This window comes from Lindgomyces ingoldianus (assembly GCF_010093535.1).
Source record: "Lindgomyces ingoldianus strain ATCC 200398 unplaced genomic scaffold BDR25scaffold_4, whole genome shotgun sequence".
Classification (NCBI taxonomy): Eukaryota; Fungi; Ascomycota; class Dothideomycetes; order Pleosporales; family Lindgomycetaceae; genus Lindgomyces; species Lindgomyces ingoldianus.
Window position 1 is genome coordinate 2,341,325 of NW_022985165.1, and position 16,544 is coordinate 2,357,868.

A 16,544-nucleotide genomic window follows, 5' to 3' on the forward strand; every position below is an offset into this window, starting at 1 on the left:
TAAGGAAGGCTGCCAAAAGATGTCGATTTCCAAGGTTCTGTCCAAAGTCGAAAGCCTTGTCGCCCCTCCACACCCTCGTACCCCTCCACACCCTCGTACCCCCCAACTCACCGGCCAGCTCAGCAAAACTCCAGCATTCAATCCCTTAAATTTTGCTTCCCACATTCTGACCCTCACTCATTACTAGCCACCGAATCCATGTTGCCATACCACAATGTAGTGCAATATTGAGACCCCGATTCAAAAAGGTGGAAGGATTCGAACCTAAATTGATGTGCATGCAACATGCCCAATGGCCTGGGTGAATAGAGCCACGCACGGACGATTTAATATCAATGCAGCACAGCTGGAGAGCATGGGGCCGAAGGAGGGGGATGCGATAGTGCTGGGTATTGTAGGTGGGAGGGACACTCGCTTGGTGGGTATATGAATGAGGCAGCACCTCAGCCTTAGGGCAAGCTTTTGCTCCTACTTCGTGCTTCATCAAGAGTGGCATCGAATAGAATTCAATTCTGGTCTGGTCTAGTCTAGTAGTGAATTGATTTCATTTCATTCACTATCGAAATTCTCCTCTCCTCGATTCGTCCTTCATGATGCGCTCTAGTCATTCTAACGCCTACACCTTCCTCGTCCTCATCCTATCACGCCTCCTCTCCATCACCTATGCAGCAAAATGCTTATCTCCGCCCATCGTCCTTCCCTACCGCAATGCTTCTATCGCGCCTAGCCTGCTCGTTCAAGGAATATCAATCTCCATTGGAACACCACCTCAACAGATTGTTCTAACGCCGAGTCTGATGCTCGAAAACACTTTCATACCACGATACACGAATTCCTGCATCCAATATAACACCACAGAGCATAGCATTGGAAACAGCACTCGGCGTGCTGTGATGATAGGACGACGTAATGGTGGACTAGGGCCTGGAAGCTTCGAGGAGCCAGTTAGTTGGAAGGGGGAGGGCAGCTCGTATATGAGGTGCGCGGAACTATATGGCGGAGGGTACGAGCCAACGCAATCGAGTTCATTCCACGAGAACAAAACCGTAGAGCAGAAAATCCTCGAGCTGGAATCTCTACTGCAGAGAACGAATTTCACAGACTGGAGCTTCGTTTACGAAACCATTACTTTCACAGACTACCTTTCCGCGTACGCTACCTCGACATCCGCATCCTCACTCCCCGAACACTGGAACTTAACAACTTCAATGATCCTTCCGCACAATACGACAGCATTTGGGACGCTGGGGAGATCGCCGTTGGGCCTGACGCCGAATAGCACGATTCTCGCGGCACTTACGAATGCGTCGATGATCCCGTCCACGAGTTGGAGTCTCACACCGCATACTCTCTGCCTCGGCTGCATTGACGATAGTTTGAGTAAGGGATCTTTTCACACATTCAAGCCTTCGGATCGCACGGCGAACCCAAAACTACCTTGCCTCATACAAGTACAAGTTGAAGCACTGAACTGGCATTCCGGAAAAGGTATCGAAGGTGTGAGTCTCATCAACGGTTCTTTCACCGCGTGCATCGAACCGGGCGTGAAGTTTTTGGTATTACCAGATGGTGTCAGTGAGGCGCTCGGAAGGGTTACAGAACGCGGTGTGATGTCGCAGTTTGAGGACTTTGTGGCGTTTAAGGGGAAGCCAGGTGGGGAGGGAGGGAAGTTGATGTTCAAGATCAAGGGTGGATTAGAAGTAAATGTTACGATACCAGGAGCTGGCAAGGCTGATGGAGATGATGGAGAGTGGAAAGTGCCGATTGGAAAAGGTGGCTGGGGGAGCTATGGTAGAGGCGTATGGGTGCTCGGAAAGCTTTTTACGGACCGTGTGGTATTGAAATGGGATGCCGTAGCAGAAGAGTATGAGATTGCCAACGTAAATGATGAAGAAGGTGGGAAGGAAGATTTGAAACCGTTGGGCTGCGACGGGTTTCCGGAAGCAAAGGGAAAGGCAAAAGAAAGTCCGGCAACGGCTACTATCATTGGGACGGTAGTTGGTGGGTTTGTAGGTGGTGTGGTGAGCGTGTTGGCTGCGCTGTGGTTCTTTAGGCGGGGGGAGAAGGGCGCGAAGGCAAAGTATGAGCCTATGGGTTCTGAAGAGGCGTTACCGATGGGTGCGATACCGAGCGACAGACGAACATTGGATAGCTTAAGGGAAGGAATGGCATCTGCTGCGAGCGTGAGAACTGAGAGGAGCGCGAGGAGCGCATGGACCTCGCGACGACCAGCAGGTCAAGTGTCGCCGGAGATGGATCCCCAGTTGGTAGAGGACAATTCTATATACGAAGCGCCTGAAGGAGGAACAGCATATCCCACGAAGAGGACTAGGCCAGAACTTGGAATTCCGTCTGTTTACCGCGATCATAGATGAGGCAGGAAATTACTCCATTCGGGTGTCTGGAATACGGCTATTGGGACGCGGCGGAGACTCACGAAGGCTTCCACCACGAGATATATACGTGCGAGGATAAAGAGGCCCAGGACAAATCGGCCGATGATTGACAGCACCTTATTACTCCTGAATCGAGTAGCGAATACGTCCAGAGATTCTATGCTTTCCTTTGCGAGGAAGTAGAGCCAAAGGAATATGCCCGATGAACCGATTGCCATGGAACTCAGTATCCACAATATCCGTTCCGTACGCGTGGGAAAGTACTCATTCCAGGCCGCGACGTGGAGGGCCCCATACGCTGCTGCTGCGAAGGATAGTGCAGACTTTAGTCGATCCTTGTGAACTCCTGTCTGGCCGATATAACTCAGTCCGATAAAGTCGGGGATGTATCGATCAATGTACTTTGGTTCTCCAACGAAGATGCCAAGGGTTGAAGTTGTGAAGTAAAAGTCCATGTACGAAGGTCGATCTTGACACTGGTTGTAGAGGTCATCGATTAGGGTGCAAGCTAGACGCCACCGTTGTATTGCAAATGGACTTAGGGGATCATGCCTGAGGCAATCTTGAAGGGCGCGACGACAATATTTCCTGCTGTGTTGCAAACCGTGATGCGGCTCCTGAAGTGTAAAGAAGATCTCATGTTCTGGAGCGGTCTTTAGCTCCTTCTCCCGGATCATGTAGCTTACGTGATGGTCAAATGGGGATGGGGATGGCGAGCTTTCATGAGAGCCGACCCGGAAGTCTCCAAGAGGGCCAATAACTGTAGAGTATGATTTAGTATGTCTGCTGTATGCTTACACTTACGGAGGAACATAGGAAGGGCCTCTGAGGTCCTACTTAACTCCAGTGAGAGGTTTCATGGATCAAATCTGGAATTTTTGTGTTTCGTGGAGTAGAATAACATGAAATCGGAGTGTTAAGGCTTACATTTTCTCGGATCCCTTGCTGCAATTGAGCCAATCGAAAAATGAGTCTCATGCGGACTAAGAGCACTTCCAGATACTGCATCATCTTGATCTACAGTAATCGTGGGTACTGAAGCAACACGTCTCTGTGACTGGGGGATGTACGCCATACAGCGCATCTCTGTGATCCCGTCTTTAGAGCTACTAATTGGACTACACATCCACATAAGTGATAAGAATGGGTCCATCCAGTCTTCTCTCGAGATCAACGCCGGGTCCTTGACCTCTAAAGGCTTGCTCCACCACAGCAAGTAAAGTACCAGAGCACATAGCACGTGACCGATCGTGTTGATTTCGAGTAGAGTCACGGGAAGTTGTTGAATTAGACGTGCGATAATCTGGAGAAGCATCCATCCGGCCTGGAGACATACGATTGACTTCGCGAGTCCATCTGCCTTGCTTTTGTCGCGTACTTGGCTTTCCGAAATCCAGGGAAGACGCCCGAGAAATGAGAGAAGGCGAACACCTTCAGGAGTGAGGCTGAGTCTCGGGCTGCCGTCGAAGCCTTCGCCTGCTTGGATGGTGATGCCTCCCATAACAGCAAAATAACATTGCGTGATACCCCATTCTTGCAGTTGCTGTTCAGGAGGTGTGTTGAGCTTAGCACCCTAGATTCAATCAGCCGAAATCCCAACATGGCTCTTTCCAAGACGTTCCAGGAACGACGCACTTCAGCCTTGCGGTATTTCAGGTCCTCCAAGATCTCACGACGAAGCCACCTAGCGGTCAAATACTGCGCAAATGCGGTAGAAACAACTAATTCAGGTGCAAAGATGCCCAGAAGGATCCATCTTGTCCTTCTCAGATTTCGTTGGGCTAGAGTGGAGTCCTCCGTCGGCACGTTGAGGTGAAGAGCCGACCAAACACAGATTGTTAATGTGAGAACACACGAAACGAGCAGATCCCACGTCCCACGAAAGTTTGGTGCAGATGTCCAGGCAGTTGTCTCAACCGAAGAAGAAGCGGCATAACGGACAGTGAGGAGAAAAGCGATAAGAAAAAGCATCATGTTGCAAGCCACATGGCGTTGAAAGCGAGAAGCTGCGGGATTAGAGAGCTAGATAGAGAGATGGAGTGCTCAGCTGTTAAGGCTGTGTAGTTTGTTGCCCATGTGGCAGTGCAAGGCTGGCATCCGCGGCCGTCATTGCGCTGCGTGACAAGAGTTAGATGCATTTCGATTTCGAGCTTTAAAGGAAGACCTTTTTTTTGGAAACGAAGATTGTCATTAACAATGTTTGAACGTCGCATGGTACGCATATCAGATCTCGGAACAGCTTGTGCAGAACGCGTTTCGGCCCAGAATTTAACGTCGGACTTTGGATGTGTCTTCCGAGACGTCGTCCGAATTGCTAGACGCCTTGAGATTTCCGAAACAAGAGAAACTCGAACTCGAATAACGAGGAAACAAAGTGTGCTAAGAACTGCCCTCGTATAAACGTTTTTACATAGAATAGTGGCCAGTGGTGGGGATCTCGGGAGCTTGGGCGCTCTCTCCGCTTCCGATCATGGCACGTGCGCGGTGAAGTGGAATGGCGGAGGGAGCGCTGCACGCCATCTGCCTCCAGAGTGATGGAGAATTCAGGCACAGCCGTCATTGCCGTGGCCCTGAAGAGGATCGGCCCCGTTTCTCCCGCAATTGTCGTCTGTTAGGCGGTTTCGGGCCAGCCCCTTGAACCCCATACTCCGACGAGACGGTGGGGACCCGAAGCCCTCCCGGAAGGCTCAAGACAAACATCACGAATTAGAGATATAAAGCCTGTATGAACAACTTGTGGCATCTAACATCATAAAGAAGCGGCGAGCATATCTCTGAATTGATTTCTTCATCGGCTGTCTTCTACACCAACAAAACTATCCGAGACTAACAACATGGCCGCGACTAAACTGAAACCTACCTTTGATGGTGAGTCCTGTGTTTGCGCAACTTGAGGTTCTCGGACGCTGAACATGGAAAGATGTCATGGGCTGCCAGTCGGCTTGCTACGAGTGGGCGGATAGCTACGACAGCAAGGTATGGACGTCCTATCGAACTTCCCGATTTGGAAACTAACGTTGGTGCAGGACTGGGAACGTCTCCGCAAATGCATCGCCCCCACACTGAGGGTGAGTAATTTCCAACCATGGGGCCCAGTAAATGCTGAGTCTCGACCGCAGATTGACTACCGCTCCTTCCTCGATAAGATCTGGGAAGCCATGCCAGCGGAGGAGTTTGTTGCTATGGCTTCTGATCCCGCTGTACTCGGAAACCCCCTCCTCATGACCCAGCACTTCATTGGAGGCACCCGGTGGGAGAAGGTCTCAGACGACGAGATGATCGGCTACCACCAGCTTCGTGTGCCGCACCAGAAGTACACGGACGAGACTCGCAAGACGGTTGCGGTGAAGGGCCACGCTCACTCCTTCAACATGCACTGGTACAAGAAGGTGGACGGCGAGTGGAAGTTCGCTGGCCTCAATCCCGATATCAGATGGTTCGAGTACGACTTCGACAAGGTGTTTGCTGATGGCAGGGACTCGTTCGGGGAGGCCAAGGCGGCGAATGGCATCCCTGAGACAGTATGAAGAATATGAAGGACGAATTTCATCATGTTTCTGTGGATTATTGATTATTGGCGCTCCTATGTGATCAGACTGTCCTCTTGCGGGGTTGTGATGCTGGATACCAGTCAATTAGAGATGTTTTTCTACGCTATGCCCCCTAAATTTCTTGTGGAGTGACTAGATGTTGATGGGCAGTATTTAATTTGACTAGGCTGAAGTTCGTACCTGGCTTGTACCATGAAGATCAGTATTGGCTCTGTTGCTGAGTGGTTGTCGACACCATTATCACATCCCCCGCCCCCTCTTTGTTGAGTAGTCTATGCGCTAGCTGCTGGGTAATGGAGGCCCACGACTAGGCACATGTCGAGCGAGCCACTGATGCGTCGCGCAGCCAGCTGCAAAGACTGGAGCATGAGAAGTTCAGCGGTTCTTCCCTGCTCGCCGGCTCAGACTGCTGCACACACAAGATGCAGCAGATTCGAGGTCGGGCGCTGCAGCCACAGAGGAGAGCAGGTGCAGCGAGCAGGCCGTGATCACACCGTCATGCAGGAGCGGTTTACGTGCAGCGCTCGCTCTATTAATAACGTGCGGATCGTGCAGGTAGACCGTCGAGAGCACATCGAAAAGACCAAACGCCCGGCCAATGACACAGCGATGGTCCGCTCTGTTCTGCGAGGGCCATCCAGATCTCGCCCGCAGCGTGGCAGCCTTGTCTCTGCCAGATGCGAGGTGTTACGAGCCACTGAGGACGGTGGGATAAATTGAGGGCATCGAAGATCAACAAAAAGCTTGATTCAGCCCGCCCATCCCAGCGCCGCAGAAACCCCCGGTCCATCGCCTTGAGTTGCCACATGACCGAGCGGATTGGCCGGCACTGCTGATTCAACTGGAAGATTCGCTTGCTTGAAAGAGGGCCCGGCGGTCTTTTGTTGGCTGCCCCCGCAACCTCGCACCTTCATCGACATCCCTCGTCCGTATCGACATCCCCATCCTTTTGTGCGGTGTTGATAGCTTGTATTCCTTTGCGTTGCGGTGTTCCTGCTTTCTGGCTTCGGGATTGCAATCTATTCTCCGGTCTCTGCTCTGCTAAATAGCCTTTTCGGTGCGTGTCTGCCCCCAGTGCCCCCCTCACAATTTTCCTGCGTCGGCTTGGCGCCCACAGCTTGCGCGACAGCCTCGCGGTCCTGCGTCACCGGCGCGCCCATCTCCTGGTTGAATGCACCTGCACCGCGGAGCTGCACTGTTGCAGCTCAATTGATCGCGAGGGTGCGCTGACCAGGGTGGGTGGGCTGGCGATGCAGCGCCAGCGAGCCCGTCGCGTCGCAGTCGATGGGTGGCGGATGCGGTGGTAGCACACGGCCACGACGCACGCAGCACGCAAAACAGCGGCCTGCAAACCCGCAAAGAACAAAGACGCACGCCTGGCTGTCTGCGCTGTCTGGCGAGCCTCGCGCTACCACTTTACCCCCGCTCTACTCCCGCCTGTCACTTCCTCGCATGTGATCGCTCAGTGCGACCTTGGACCTGGGAACCCTTCTGACCGCCGTGCAGATTCGCCAGAGTAACCTGTTCCTGCTTCTCTCTCGAGCCTTCCACTCAGCGGCCTCTCGTTCACTTTCACCTCAGCGCGCGCCCGGAGTTATTATCGCAGTCTTAGGGATTATCTCTTTCGGCACCATAGTCCTTGTTTCCGCTCGCGACGGCAGCCCCAGCTCTAGCTTCCATTGCGCACCACGGTTCCTATATCCGCGTCACTCACCCACGTCCCCAACGAGCCTGCTACCCACGGTGAAGGCATCTCGGTTTCAAGCGGTAAGTGCAGCCTTGGGCCCTCGCACGGGACCACCCCTCAACGCTCCACCCAGGAGATCGCGCCTTTTCACCGACGCTAACAGTATAAACTTCTCACCGTGCAGGCCAAGTCTTCATCCACCACTTCGATTCTACATCATACTTTAGTGCCACCATCTTACTTTCTCCTTCACGACACCACGCCCACCCTTTCCTTTCGTTCGGAGCGCTCGACGACACACTACCACGATGAGCTTCCAAAACTACGACTCGTTCCAGGGCAATGCGGCCGGTGAGCAACCCGGTGCGCCCGGTGGTGCTGGTGCCCCCGCGCAGCAGCCTGACATGGGGCAGCCCATCGAGAGCGCTGCTGGCGGTTTCCAGGGCGCCAATATGGGCGCGCCAGGCGGAGCTGGGCCCGGACAACAGGGTGGCGACGCGAAGACGACTCTCTGGTGAGTTTAGACCTCCCTGGGCTGTCGCGCCGTTTGCGACATTGCAAGACCGCGAAACAGCTCTCGCGGTCCTTCTGCAAGCTCCCTAAAGCATGGTGCAGTCCAAATGTGACCTTCTACTAACTGTCCGCGCAGGATGGGTGAGCTCGAGCCCTGGATCGACGAAAATTTTGTCCGCAGCATTTGGTACAACATGGGCGAACAGGTCAACGTCAAGATGATCCGTGACAAGTTCTCGGGGTAAGCGGGCGAATGAGGGGCCACCATTAATCTAACGGGCTAACTACAACATAGAAGTAACGCTGGATATTGCTTCGTCGATTTCGCAACTCCCGCTGCTGCTGAAAAGGCTCTCAGTCTCAATGGACAGCTGATCCCCAACTCGAACCGCCCCTTCAAGCTCAACTGGGCATCTGGTGGCGGCCTCGCCGATCGCAGGTACGTACCCTTTTAATAAAGCGCCGTGGGCGCATGACTAGCCCCGTTAACAAATTAGTGATAGCCGCGATGAGCGCGGTCCCGAGTACTCCATCTTCGTTGGCGATCTCGGCCCAGAGGTCAACGAGTTCGTCCTGGTCCAGTTGTTTCAAAACAAATTCCCGTCCTGCAAATCTGCCAAGATCATGTCGGATCCCATCAGCGGAATGTCTCGCGGCTACGGCTTTGTTCGCTTCGCCAACCCAGATGAGCAACAGCAAGCGTTGACCGAGATGCAAGGTGTTTACTGCGGTAACCGCCCTATGCGTATCTCTACTGCCACGCCTAAGAACAAGAGCGGCGGACCGGGTGGCCCCGGTGCTATGAACATGCAGCCTGGTGGCGGTCCTCTCGGCATGTACTCCATGGGTGCCCCACCAATGGGATACTACGGCGCCCCGCAACCCATGAACCAGTTCACTGATCCTAACAACACCACTGTTTTCGTCGGCGGCCTCTCTGGATATGTTACCGAGGATGAGCTCCGTTCATTCTTCCAAGGCTTCGGCGAGATCACCTACGTCAAGATCCCTCCGGGCAAGGGCTGCGGCTTCGTCCAGTTCGTTCAGCGTCACGCCGCTGAAATGGCCATCAACCAGATGCAGGGCTATCCCATCGGCAACTCTCGCGTTCGTCTCTCTTGGGGACGAAGCCAGAACAACTCCGGCCCAGCTGGTACTCCGTACAGGCCCGCTCCTCCCCCTCCAGTCTACCCCGCCATGGGCATGCCGCCAACTCACCCTTACGGAAATTTCGCTCCCATGAAGGTGGGTGATCTAACAGACTCACCAAGTATCTGACGCTGACTTCTCACAGTAAGCACATTCCTTTCTATCACTTTCATGGCGATTCTTGCCCCTGCTCACCCCGGTTGGCTTATGCAATGACTCTCCATCTCACGATTGCCCCTCATGACTCTCCCTCAAATTCGGTCTTCTTTCTACACTGGGTGGTACTATAAAAGTTGCAATTTGACGACTCCCCAATCTTGCTGGTCGGATGACTTAGAGAATTGTACAACATCGCGCCGGTCCACACTGGCTTTTCGGGTGGGATTTTTGGCTGTAGTTAGTCTCTTGAGTCATGGGGACGGTTCTTGCTTTCCTTACGATTGTGCAATGAATTCGGGCCCGGCGATGAATTCGACAAGCTTTCCATATATTTGTGCTTGACCGCATGCCTTTTGCCTTGTTTGCAGCAGCCTTGTTTCCGTTTCGTCGGCCTCTTACTTCGGCTTTGCTGTTCGTTCTTGGGGTATCTCTGCTCTTCACGGCCGCTTCGCTTCTTGCCACGCTTCAAAGACTCTGGCTGACTTTCTCTTCCTAGCCCGTACGCTGTTCATCTCCACCCACCGCCGATAGTTCCGATCATCCCAACTACTCAACCAGGTGCATTCCCTCCGGACATGCCTGGACCGACTGAAGGGATGCTAGCCTCGAAAATGAACGAATTGAGCATGTCCCAAAAGCAATCTACACTAGACCGTCTAGACGCAGAATCCCGTGGCCATGAGAGTGTATTCTCTCAGTAATTCCCCTACTCCTCCTTCGACCCTCACTATTGGTCCTGCCTCTGCTGCGGTTATTTCATACTTTCGATTCTTACCCGGTTATCTCGAGCGTTCAAGCCCGGTGGCTGCATCTCATTAGCATGGCGTCTGGCGCAAACACCCGAAAGCCACGGATTGCATTCGCATATTAGTGCGCATCTAGAGGTTGCATAGGGCCCTTGCGTCCCCCGGAAAGTGTTTCTTTTCCTGCAGTGTATTAGTGCTTGGTTATCAAGATGGCTAGGTTTGCATGAGAAAGCGGCAATGATGGGGTCACGGTGCAGTAGTTCAAGATGGACTTGCTTTTAGTAATTCAGTTGATTGAGTTTTGCTGCTATTTTGCGATTCTTGGTCTCTACGCCTGAATTTCTCTAATTATAGCGCGCATGATACCACTTGCGCGAGATTATTCCTTATAAGGCTTGGATCACCACCACATGGGAAACATGCCTACCAGGTTTCCTTGGGTGTCTCAACGCTTGCCTGCAACTAGCGTTTAGTTTCTGATTCACTGTAGTCTGGAGAGGGTCAACCGAAATTTTGGTAGCACATTTAACAGGATTAAGAGACTTCAGGATCGTCAGATAGCTTTGGAAGGAAGTCTCTGCCGTCTAGGCCTTCCTTATAAGGCCCACGGCTCCAAGACTCCTGCCTCTACTCTGAGCTACCTAACCTGGGAATGTTTACCCCTGGACTGATTCCGGGCATGCTAAATTCCCTGCATCTCTCAACCGCATATCCACTCACTGTTGGCCGTGATGCGATACGAGAACTGGGATGTCATCCTCTTCCCCAGAGACTCCCACATCCCCATCCAAGAGTTCAAGACAGCCTGCTATGTTTCACAGGACGAGTGTAAGTCGGTTATAACCGTGAGAAGAGTTTAGCGGGCTAACTGTTCTCCTGCAGATGGCCATCAGCTTCCTACACTAATCTGTTACATCGTGTCGCTCCCCGCCTCTACACCCTTCCGTATCTCGATCCACTCTTGGACCTCGAAAGCAAAGCCGAGTCATCTTATCGAGTCCAAGCGGAAGCCCCATCAGCGAGTCGTTTACACTCTTCGGGTTGTTGTAGATGGTGATCGGGTCTTGTGAGCGCATGGATCTGTGCATATAAGCATTTTGATATGCTAACGCGATACAGCCATGGTTGCTACGAGGTCTCTACCAAGTGGCCTCAAGAAGTTGGTGAGATACTGGCATGATCTAGGACTCCCATCCATAAGCCCAACCCAACCAGATAACATTAGAGGCTGTCATCGCTTCCCTCGCCTCGCCTCCTAGCTCGTTAACATCCTCGGATCTATCACGATACGCATGACATCTAACTTCACCTTAGCGCACGAAAAGCGAGGAATTGGTGATATTGACCGCCAAGCCAGTCAACGTAAACCCACGCTTCAGTTCCCCCCTTTCCGACCGAATGTCCTTATGTGTAGCTCTTGGGACGCTCGCGAGAGTAATGGCAGGATAAAGCTCTTTCTATCAGAGCAATTGATTAGCAAACACAACGGCGTTAACGACTTGGAGTTTGGGGCTTCAAATGATCTCATTTGCTTCTCGTTCCAACATGCCCCAAGAGGTATATGCTTGAAACGCAGCCTACAATGTAGTAAGGAGCTGACAAGAACTAGAAATCCTGGAACAGGCTGGCATTTCCTGGCCTATCCGCAACCCACTGTTCCTTCCATCTGCGGGCGATTCTCATCCTTCATCCCACACTCCCCTTTCTCATACCAAACCTCGTAATCAAGGATCAGAAGGTCGGCCACAGTCGCCACTATCTAGGCATGCAGGGCCTGGGTCTGCATTCCCAAGACCTCACAACCCCGAACCACATGCTAGGCCCAGGACCGAGCCACTTCCTCATTTCCAGCAGGCTCATAGATCCCAAACCGGAGAACGAGGAGCCCTGCGGACTGGACTTTGGGAGGGTTCTATGGGTGACTCTCTAGGGGACCCTTTCGGGGATGTTAGCATGATGGACACCTGGTCCACAAGACAAACTAGCTCTAACGAAACTCCGGACATCTCTATGACGGACCTTTTAGCTTCTCCGCCGTCTTCGAAGGCGAAATCAACTGGCCATAATCCGATTGAGGAACATGACAAAACCCGAGCCAAAGCTCTCGAGGAACACCGACGCAAGAGAGAGAGAGAGGAACGACAAGTTGTCATGGCTTTGAGAGACGACCAATTCGAGACCTTGATTGGAGCTATAAGCCCCCCGAAGAAGGGTCGTGAGCGTGAGCAAGGTTCTCATGGTCACGATCAAGATCATAAACATTTCCACCAGGCCACTTCTCAAGCGCCTCCACCTAGGATGGGACCGACCGGACCACCAATGAATACACGACCTTCGGCTGCTGCACTTGCCCGTACATCGTCGTACCCTGACTTCCATCCCCACATACGAAATACTCCGCACAAGTCCTCGCCGACTCTGAAAGAAGAGAAGCGAGGATCAGCTGACATCCACAAATCCCCTTTGAGATACCAGCAGGCATCCTACACCAGCGACAAAGAAAATTGTCCCCCAAATTTCCAAGCCCAAGAAAAGCACATTCCAACTCCGCATCCGACCGAGAGCCGTGTTCCTACGCCGTACCCATTCGCGCAAAATCAAGGTCCGCCAGGGCATTCTTTTCCCAAGTTTTCGTCCTGGGAATCCGACGTCGAAATGCGTGATCCCTCTTCTCTATTCTCGAGCCTGTCTCGCCGCGAAAAGGAGACTCAACAACTGGCTCATGGAAAGGGCAGTCCCGCTCATATGCCTGCAGCATCGGGCGGTATCAAGTCAAGGAAAGAGGGCCTTGGTATCGGTTCTCCCGCAAGTACGGATCCTGTTATTCGTCACGATAAGAGTTTACTCCCTTCCCCGGGCATGAGCGTAGCCCAAGAACATGCTAGAGTCCCGCAAAATACGCCAGTTAGTTCCGCACCGCTAACCCGCATCGAAAATATTGTCGACGTGCATGAGACAAAGCCGTTTGTACCAGGCCATAGAAGTAATGAGGATAGCATTGGCAAGATTGAGCAACAGCTGTGGAGTGCGCTTGGAGACGAGCTCACTAGCTTCGAGACTGCCGCAAATAGTGCTTCATATGGTCACAATGGAAATGTAGCGTCTATGGATGTTGAGGGCGGTGGATTGTCTGGGTTGGAGGAGCTAGAGTCTCCCGTAATGAAAAGGAAGAGGAAGGGTACGATGGGTGGGGAGAGAGGAAGAAGTCCGAGTGCGAAGGTGATGAAGGAGGGCGGTGTGAGTGCAGCTGGGGGTGGTGAGGGTCGTGGTGATGTTACTACTATCACTTGATGCTGGGAGCTTTCTGCCACGGAAGAGTGTGGTATTGGTATGGCGCGCATTTCGGTAACTGGTATAATTACCTTTCCGACAGGACTGGAGACAAGGAGGATTGGGTTTGACTAAGGATTGGCTTAGTGCTGGATCAGCGTACATGCTCTTGGTCGCTGTATTTGTTTCTGTACTGGGGGATGCGTATTGGGTTATGAGAAGAAGCGCGATTTTGAAGTAGAGCAGAAAGAGATATTTCACATTCAGTCTCCCATAGACATTCGGGGAAACTGACTTGACTTTCTACAAGAGATAGTATGAAGTGTGAGAATAGGATTAGGTGAATTATTGGGACGAGAATGTTCGCCATGCCTTCCCCCAATGAAACTAACCTTGGAATGGTGGTATCTGCTTCCTTTCCTCGAGCACCGGAACGCCGTATTTGTAAATGTGGATGCGAGTGACAGCTCACCTTGCTGTGAAACCCCAAAAGCAAAGACACTCTACGCCTCGCTCACCCAACGCATCTCCACCACCCCATTGTGAGCACCATGTCCGCCCGCACTTCCCTGACACAGAACTCCTCCCCGCTCCCCACTGCTCAGTTTCTCCCCTCCCCTACTTATACTGCGGATGCTGCGGCACGCCAGCTGGTGGGGGGCCTCGTCCATCATGCGCACTCGGCGGTCCCATCAGCATCCCCCCTTGCGGTTGGCTCCCATTCCCAAACCCCATTTGCTGTTGGACATCCGGCCGGTACTTGATGTCTTGGTAGAAGTTGCAGATGTGGCAGCCGACTTCTTTGTAGGGCTTCAGACTGAAGGGAATTATGGGGACGAAGCAGAATGTGAACCATTCCCTGGCGAGCAGTTAGCTTGGGAGGTATCAGGGGTGTTAGAGAAGAGGGGTTGAGGGGGTGGAGGGGCGGGGAGACCGGTTAGATTACATACCAGCGCTTATAGACGTGTCCTGAGAAGTTGCCACAGTTTTGGCATTGTACAGTGAGGTTCTCGGCGCCTTTCAGACGCGAGGTGAAGGCTGTGGAGGAGGTTAGCTATATATATTTCTTTTTCTTGAGTTTGGTATATGTCGAATCGACAAGCGGATAGATGAAACTTTGTGCTCGTGGCATCGCGCTCGACGCTTGCGTGACAGTGGAACGTACTATGTGTGCCACACGTAAAGAAGAAGAACATAGTTGCTGCGTCGCAGGCACTCGATCGATGAAATCGGGTGTCAGGTGAAGAGCGTAGTGCTTTTGTCGAGCAGTATTGGCGACGTGATTCGTAAGTTGGGGACGGTCGTTGCGTGTGGTGTAGTGTGGTGCGTAGTGTGGTGCGCAGTGTGGTGTTGCAGGATTGCGGCAATGGATGGATGGCAGCTTAATGCTCCAAGTGGTTGAATGATGCACAAGGGCCTCGGCTGCTTGGCGGTGTCGTCACGGGCTCAGCCACACTTGCGTCAACTTAGGCGCTCCAGGAGGCGGCATTAGCCGGTATGGTAATCTCGTAATGGGCTTTTTCTGTGGGGTTTGGGCTCGTATTTGAGGAAGGCTTGAGCGGGGGCGTGGGTGAACATGTGCTGGTGAGGGGATTCGTGGGTTTTGAACGAAAGAAAGGACGGTCCCTTGATGTGCCTTGGACGTTACTGGAAAAGTTTTATATATATATATATATATTTCAGGGTCCACCTTTTTTCTCTCAATTACTTGTAACTTCCATGAAATGCTGCTCAGAAGCTATCAAAACTCAAAAGGGATGAATCAGACGATTTTAAGTGAATAGTGACTACCAAACCGCAGCCAGATAATTATCCGTTACAGTACAGAAGATTCCCGGACCCCAGACTTTTGGAAAGGAGACTCGTGGCAGTCATTGCTAACCCCCATAGCCTCATCATCATAGTTACCGGATCATCATGTGAAACCCCATCCCCTTGCGCCTTCATTCAACTGTAGAGCTCCAATGCCGTGATGCTCCCTGATCCCGACAATTCAAAACGGATTGAATTTCACTGGCCGGCTCATTCCAGATAAGGTAGCGTGGTCCCGGAATCGAGGCAATCCAGCGGCCAACCCAAAAAGTAGTGGCAAAGACCGATTCCAGGGGGTCACATGGTGCTTGGGCTGCTGTTGGCGCAGCACTTACTGAGTTTTGAATAAGAGGATGGCGCAGTGACCTAGGTAGAAGTATATGAAGTGCTTGGTCTCTGAGAATAATGTTAGAGCATCGTCTACAAGTGGAAGGGGCAACCGTGTACCGTGGGTGACAAAGCTGCCGAAGTTTCTTCCAACGATGCAATGCCATGTCGCGCCCTTGCGGCTGTCGAACTAGGAAAATGGTGAGCATTTGCCAAGCCAGGGGATTTCTGCATCTGTAGCTTACCTCCTTTTTGATGAATTGGGCAATGTCCTGTGGTCACGGTCATGGATTAGCACGAGACCTGCACCGAAAATGCTTGGAATAGTGAGATGGCGAAAGCAGACAAATAGCATCGTGGTACCTTTTCAATGCTAAACTGCTCCATAGCTTGGGTTGCTGGATTGGGTCAGTGTTTCAGGTTCCCAAATCTGGATTGCTCGGAAATATACTCACCAACTTCAATCGCTTCCTGTTGCATCTCCTCGCTCTGTCGTACGACGTGTCAGTCCAAGCCTTGGAAGCGGCGTAACGGGTAAATCACCATATCTGCCGACTTGATCTGGGCTGTACATGGCAGTTAGCCTGTAAATCCTTCTGGATATTCACGACATAAGGGCGCGCAAAGTCTCACCGTCTTGCTTGTGGACAAGCGTGTCTGACTTCTCGCTCGCCATGGCGGTTCTGCAAGCGGATAAGTTAATTGACGGACGAGAGCTCGCGAGAAAACAGGTTGTATATAGGGCTGTTGTGGCAGAATAGCAGGTGACGCGCAAGTCTGTGGTTGGTTGCAGGATGAGGTTCTTGTATGGGGTCTCGCAGCCTTTTGATCGTCTCCAAAGCGCAGTGCAGAGGCCAGAAGCTGGTCGGGGCGGCTCCTCGGCTCTCGCCTCCAACCGGCGCCCAGACCTGTCACGGAAAAAAAATCGGGAGCT

The 16,544-nt window shown here is 52.4% G+C and overlaps 7 protein-coding genes across 7 annotated transcripts; 3 read left to right on the forward strand and 4 right to left on the reverse strand.

Moving 5' to 3' along the window:
* Positions 1–2,365: 2,365 nt before the first annotated feature.
* Positions 2,366–4,367, reverse strand: BDR25DRAFT_212634 (uncharacterized protein; the record flags this gene model as incomplete). Its single annotated transcript, XM_033684723.1, has 3 exons — positions 2,366–3,156; positions 3,324–3,969; positions 4,032–4,367. 3 exons carry the CDS (start codon positions 4,365–4,367, stop codon positions 2,366–2,368), a joined length of 1,773 nt encoding a protein of 590 aa, XP_033552975.1.
* Positions 4,368–5,066: 699 nt separating this feature from the next.
* Positions 5,067–6,138, forward strand: BDR25DRAFT_300918 (conidial pigment biosynthesis scytalone dehydratase-like protein Arp1). The gene is made up of 4 exons (XM_033689471.1): positions 5,067–5,264; positions 5,317–5,372; positions 5,423–5,464; positions 5,516–6,138. The coding sequence occupies exons 1-4, from the start codon at positions 5,231–5,233 to the stop codon at positions 5,921–5,923; spliced, it is 540 nt and encodes a 179-aa protein (XP_033552976.1). The 5' UTR covers positions 5,067–5,230; the 3' UTR covers positions 5,924–6,138.
* Positions 6,139–7,942: 1,804 nt separating this feature from the next.
* BDR25DRAFT_211817 (RNA-binding domain-containing protein) lies at positions 7,943–9,425 on the forward strand (the record flags this gene model as incomplete). The annotated part of the gene is made up of 4 exons (XM_033684697.1): positions 7,943–8,148; positions 8,284–8,388; positions 8,443–8,586; positions 8,651–9,425. The coding sequence occupies 4 exons, from the start codon at positions 7,943–7,945 to the stop codon at positions 9,423–9,425; spliced, it is 1,230 nt and encodes a 409-aa protein (XP_033552977.1).
* Positions 9,426–10,932: 1,507 nt separating this feature from the next.
* Positions 10,933–13,714, forward strand: BDR25DRAFT_278949 (uncharacterized protein; the record flags this gene model as incomplete). The annotated part of the gene is made up of 5 exons (XM_033687717.1): positions 10,933–11,029; positions 11,084–11,267; positions 11,321–11,364; positions 11,516–11,758; positions 11,811–13,714. 5 exons carry the CDS (start codon positions 10,933–10,935, stop codon positions 13,490–13,492), a joined length of 2,250 nt encoding a protein of 749 aa, XP_033552978.1. The 3' UTR covers positions 13,493–13,714.
* On the reverse strand, positions 13,559–13,972 carry BDR25DRAFT_90890 (uncharacterized protein). The gene has a single exon (XM_033699227.1). The coding sequence runs from the start codon at positions 13,839–13,841 to the stop codon at positions 13,626–13,628; it is 216 nt and encodes a 71-aa protein (XP_033552979.1). The 5' UTR covers positions 13,842–13,972; the 3' UTR covers positions 13,559–13,625.
* BDR25DRAFT_278952 (uncharacterized protein) lies at positions 13,802–14,835 on the reverse strand. The gene is made up of 3 exons (XM_033687718.1): positions 14,637–14,835; positions 14,422–14,509; positions 13,802–14,330 (listed from the first exon to the last, which is right to left on the reverse strand). The coding sequence occupies exons 1-3, from the start codon at positions 14,665–14,667 to the stop codon at positions 14,090–14,092; spliced, it is 360 nt and encodes a 119-aa protein (XP_033552980.1). The 5' UTR covers positions 14,668–14,835; the 3' UTR covers positions 13,802–14,089.
* Positions 14,836–15,157: 322 nt separating this feature from the next.
* Positions 15,158–16,416, reverse strand: BDR25DRAFT_300924 (uncharacterized protein). The gene is made up of 7 exons (XM_033689472.1): positions 16,244–16,416; positions 16,154–16,176; positions 16,066–16,099; positions 15,974–16,008; positions 15,856–15,882; positions 15,731–15,800; positions 15,158–15,679 (listed from the first exon to the last, which is right to left on the reverse strand). The coding sequence occupies exons 1-7, from the start codon at positions 16,284–16,286 to the stop codon at positions 15,615–15,617; spliced, it is 297 nt and encodes a 98-aa protein (XP_033552981.1). The 5' UTR covers positions 16,287–16,416; the 3' UTR covers positions 15,158–15,614.
* Positions 16,417–16,544: the final 128 nt, after the last annotated feature.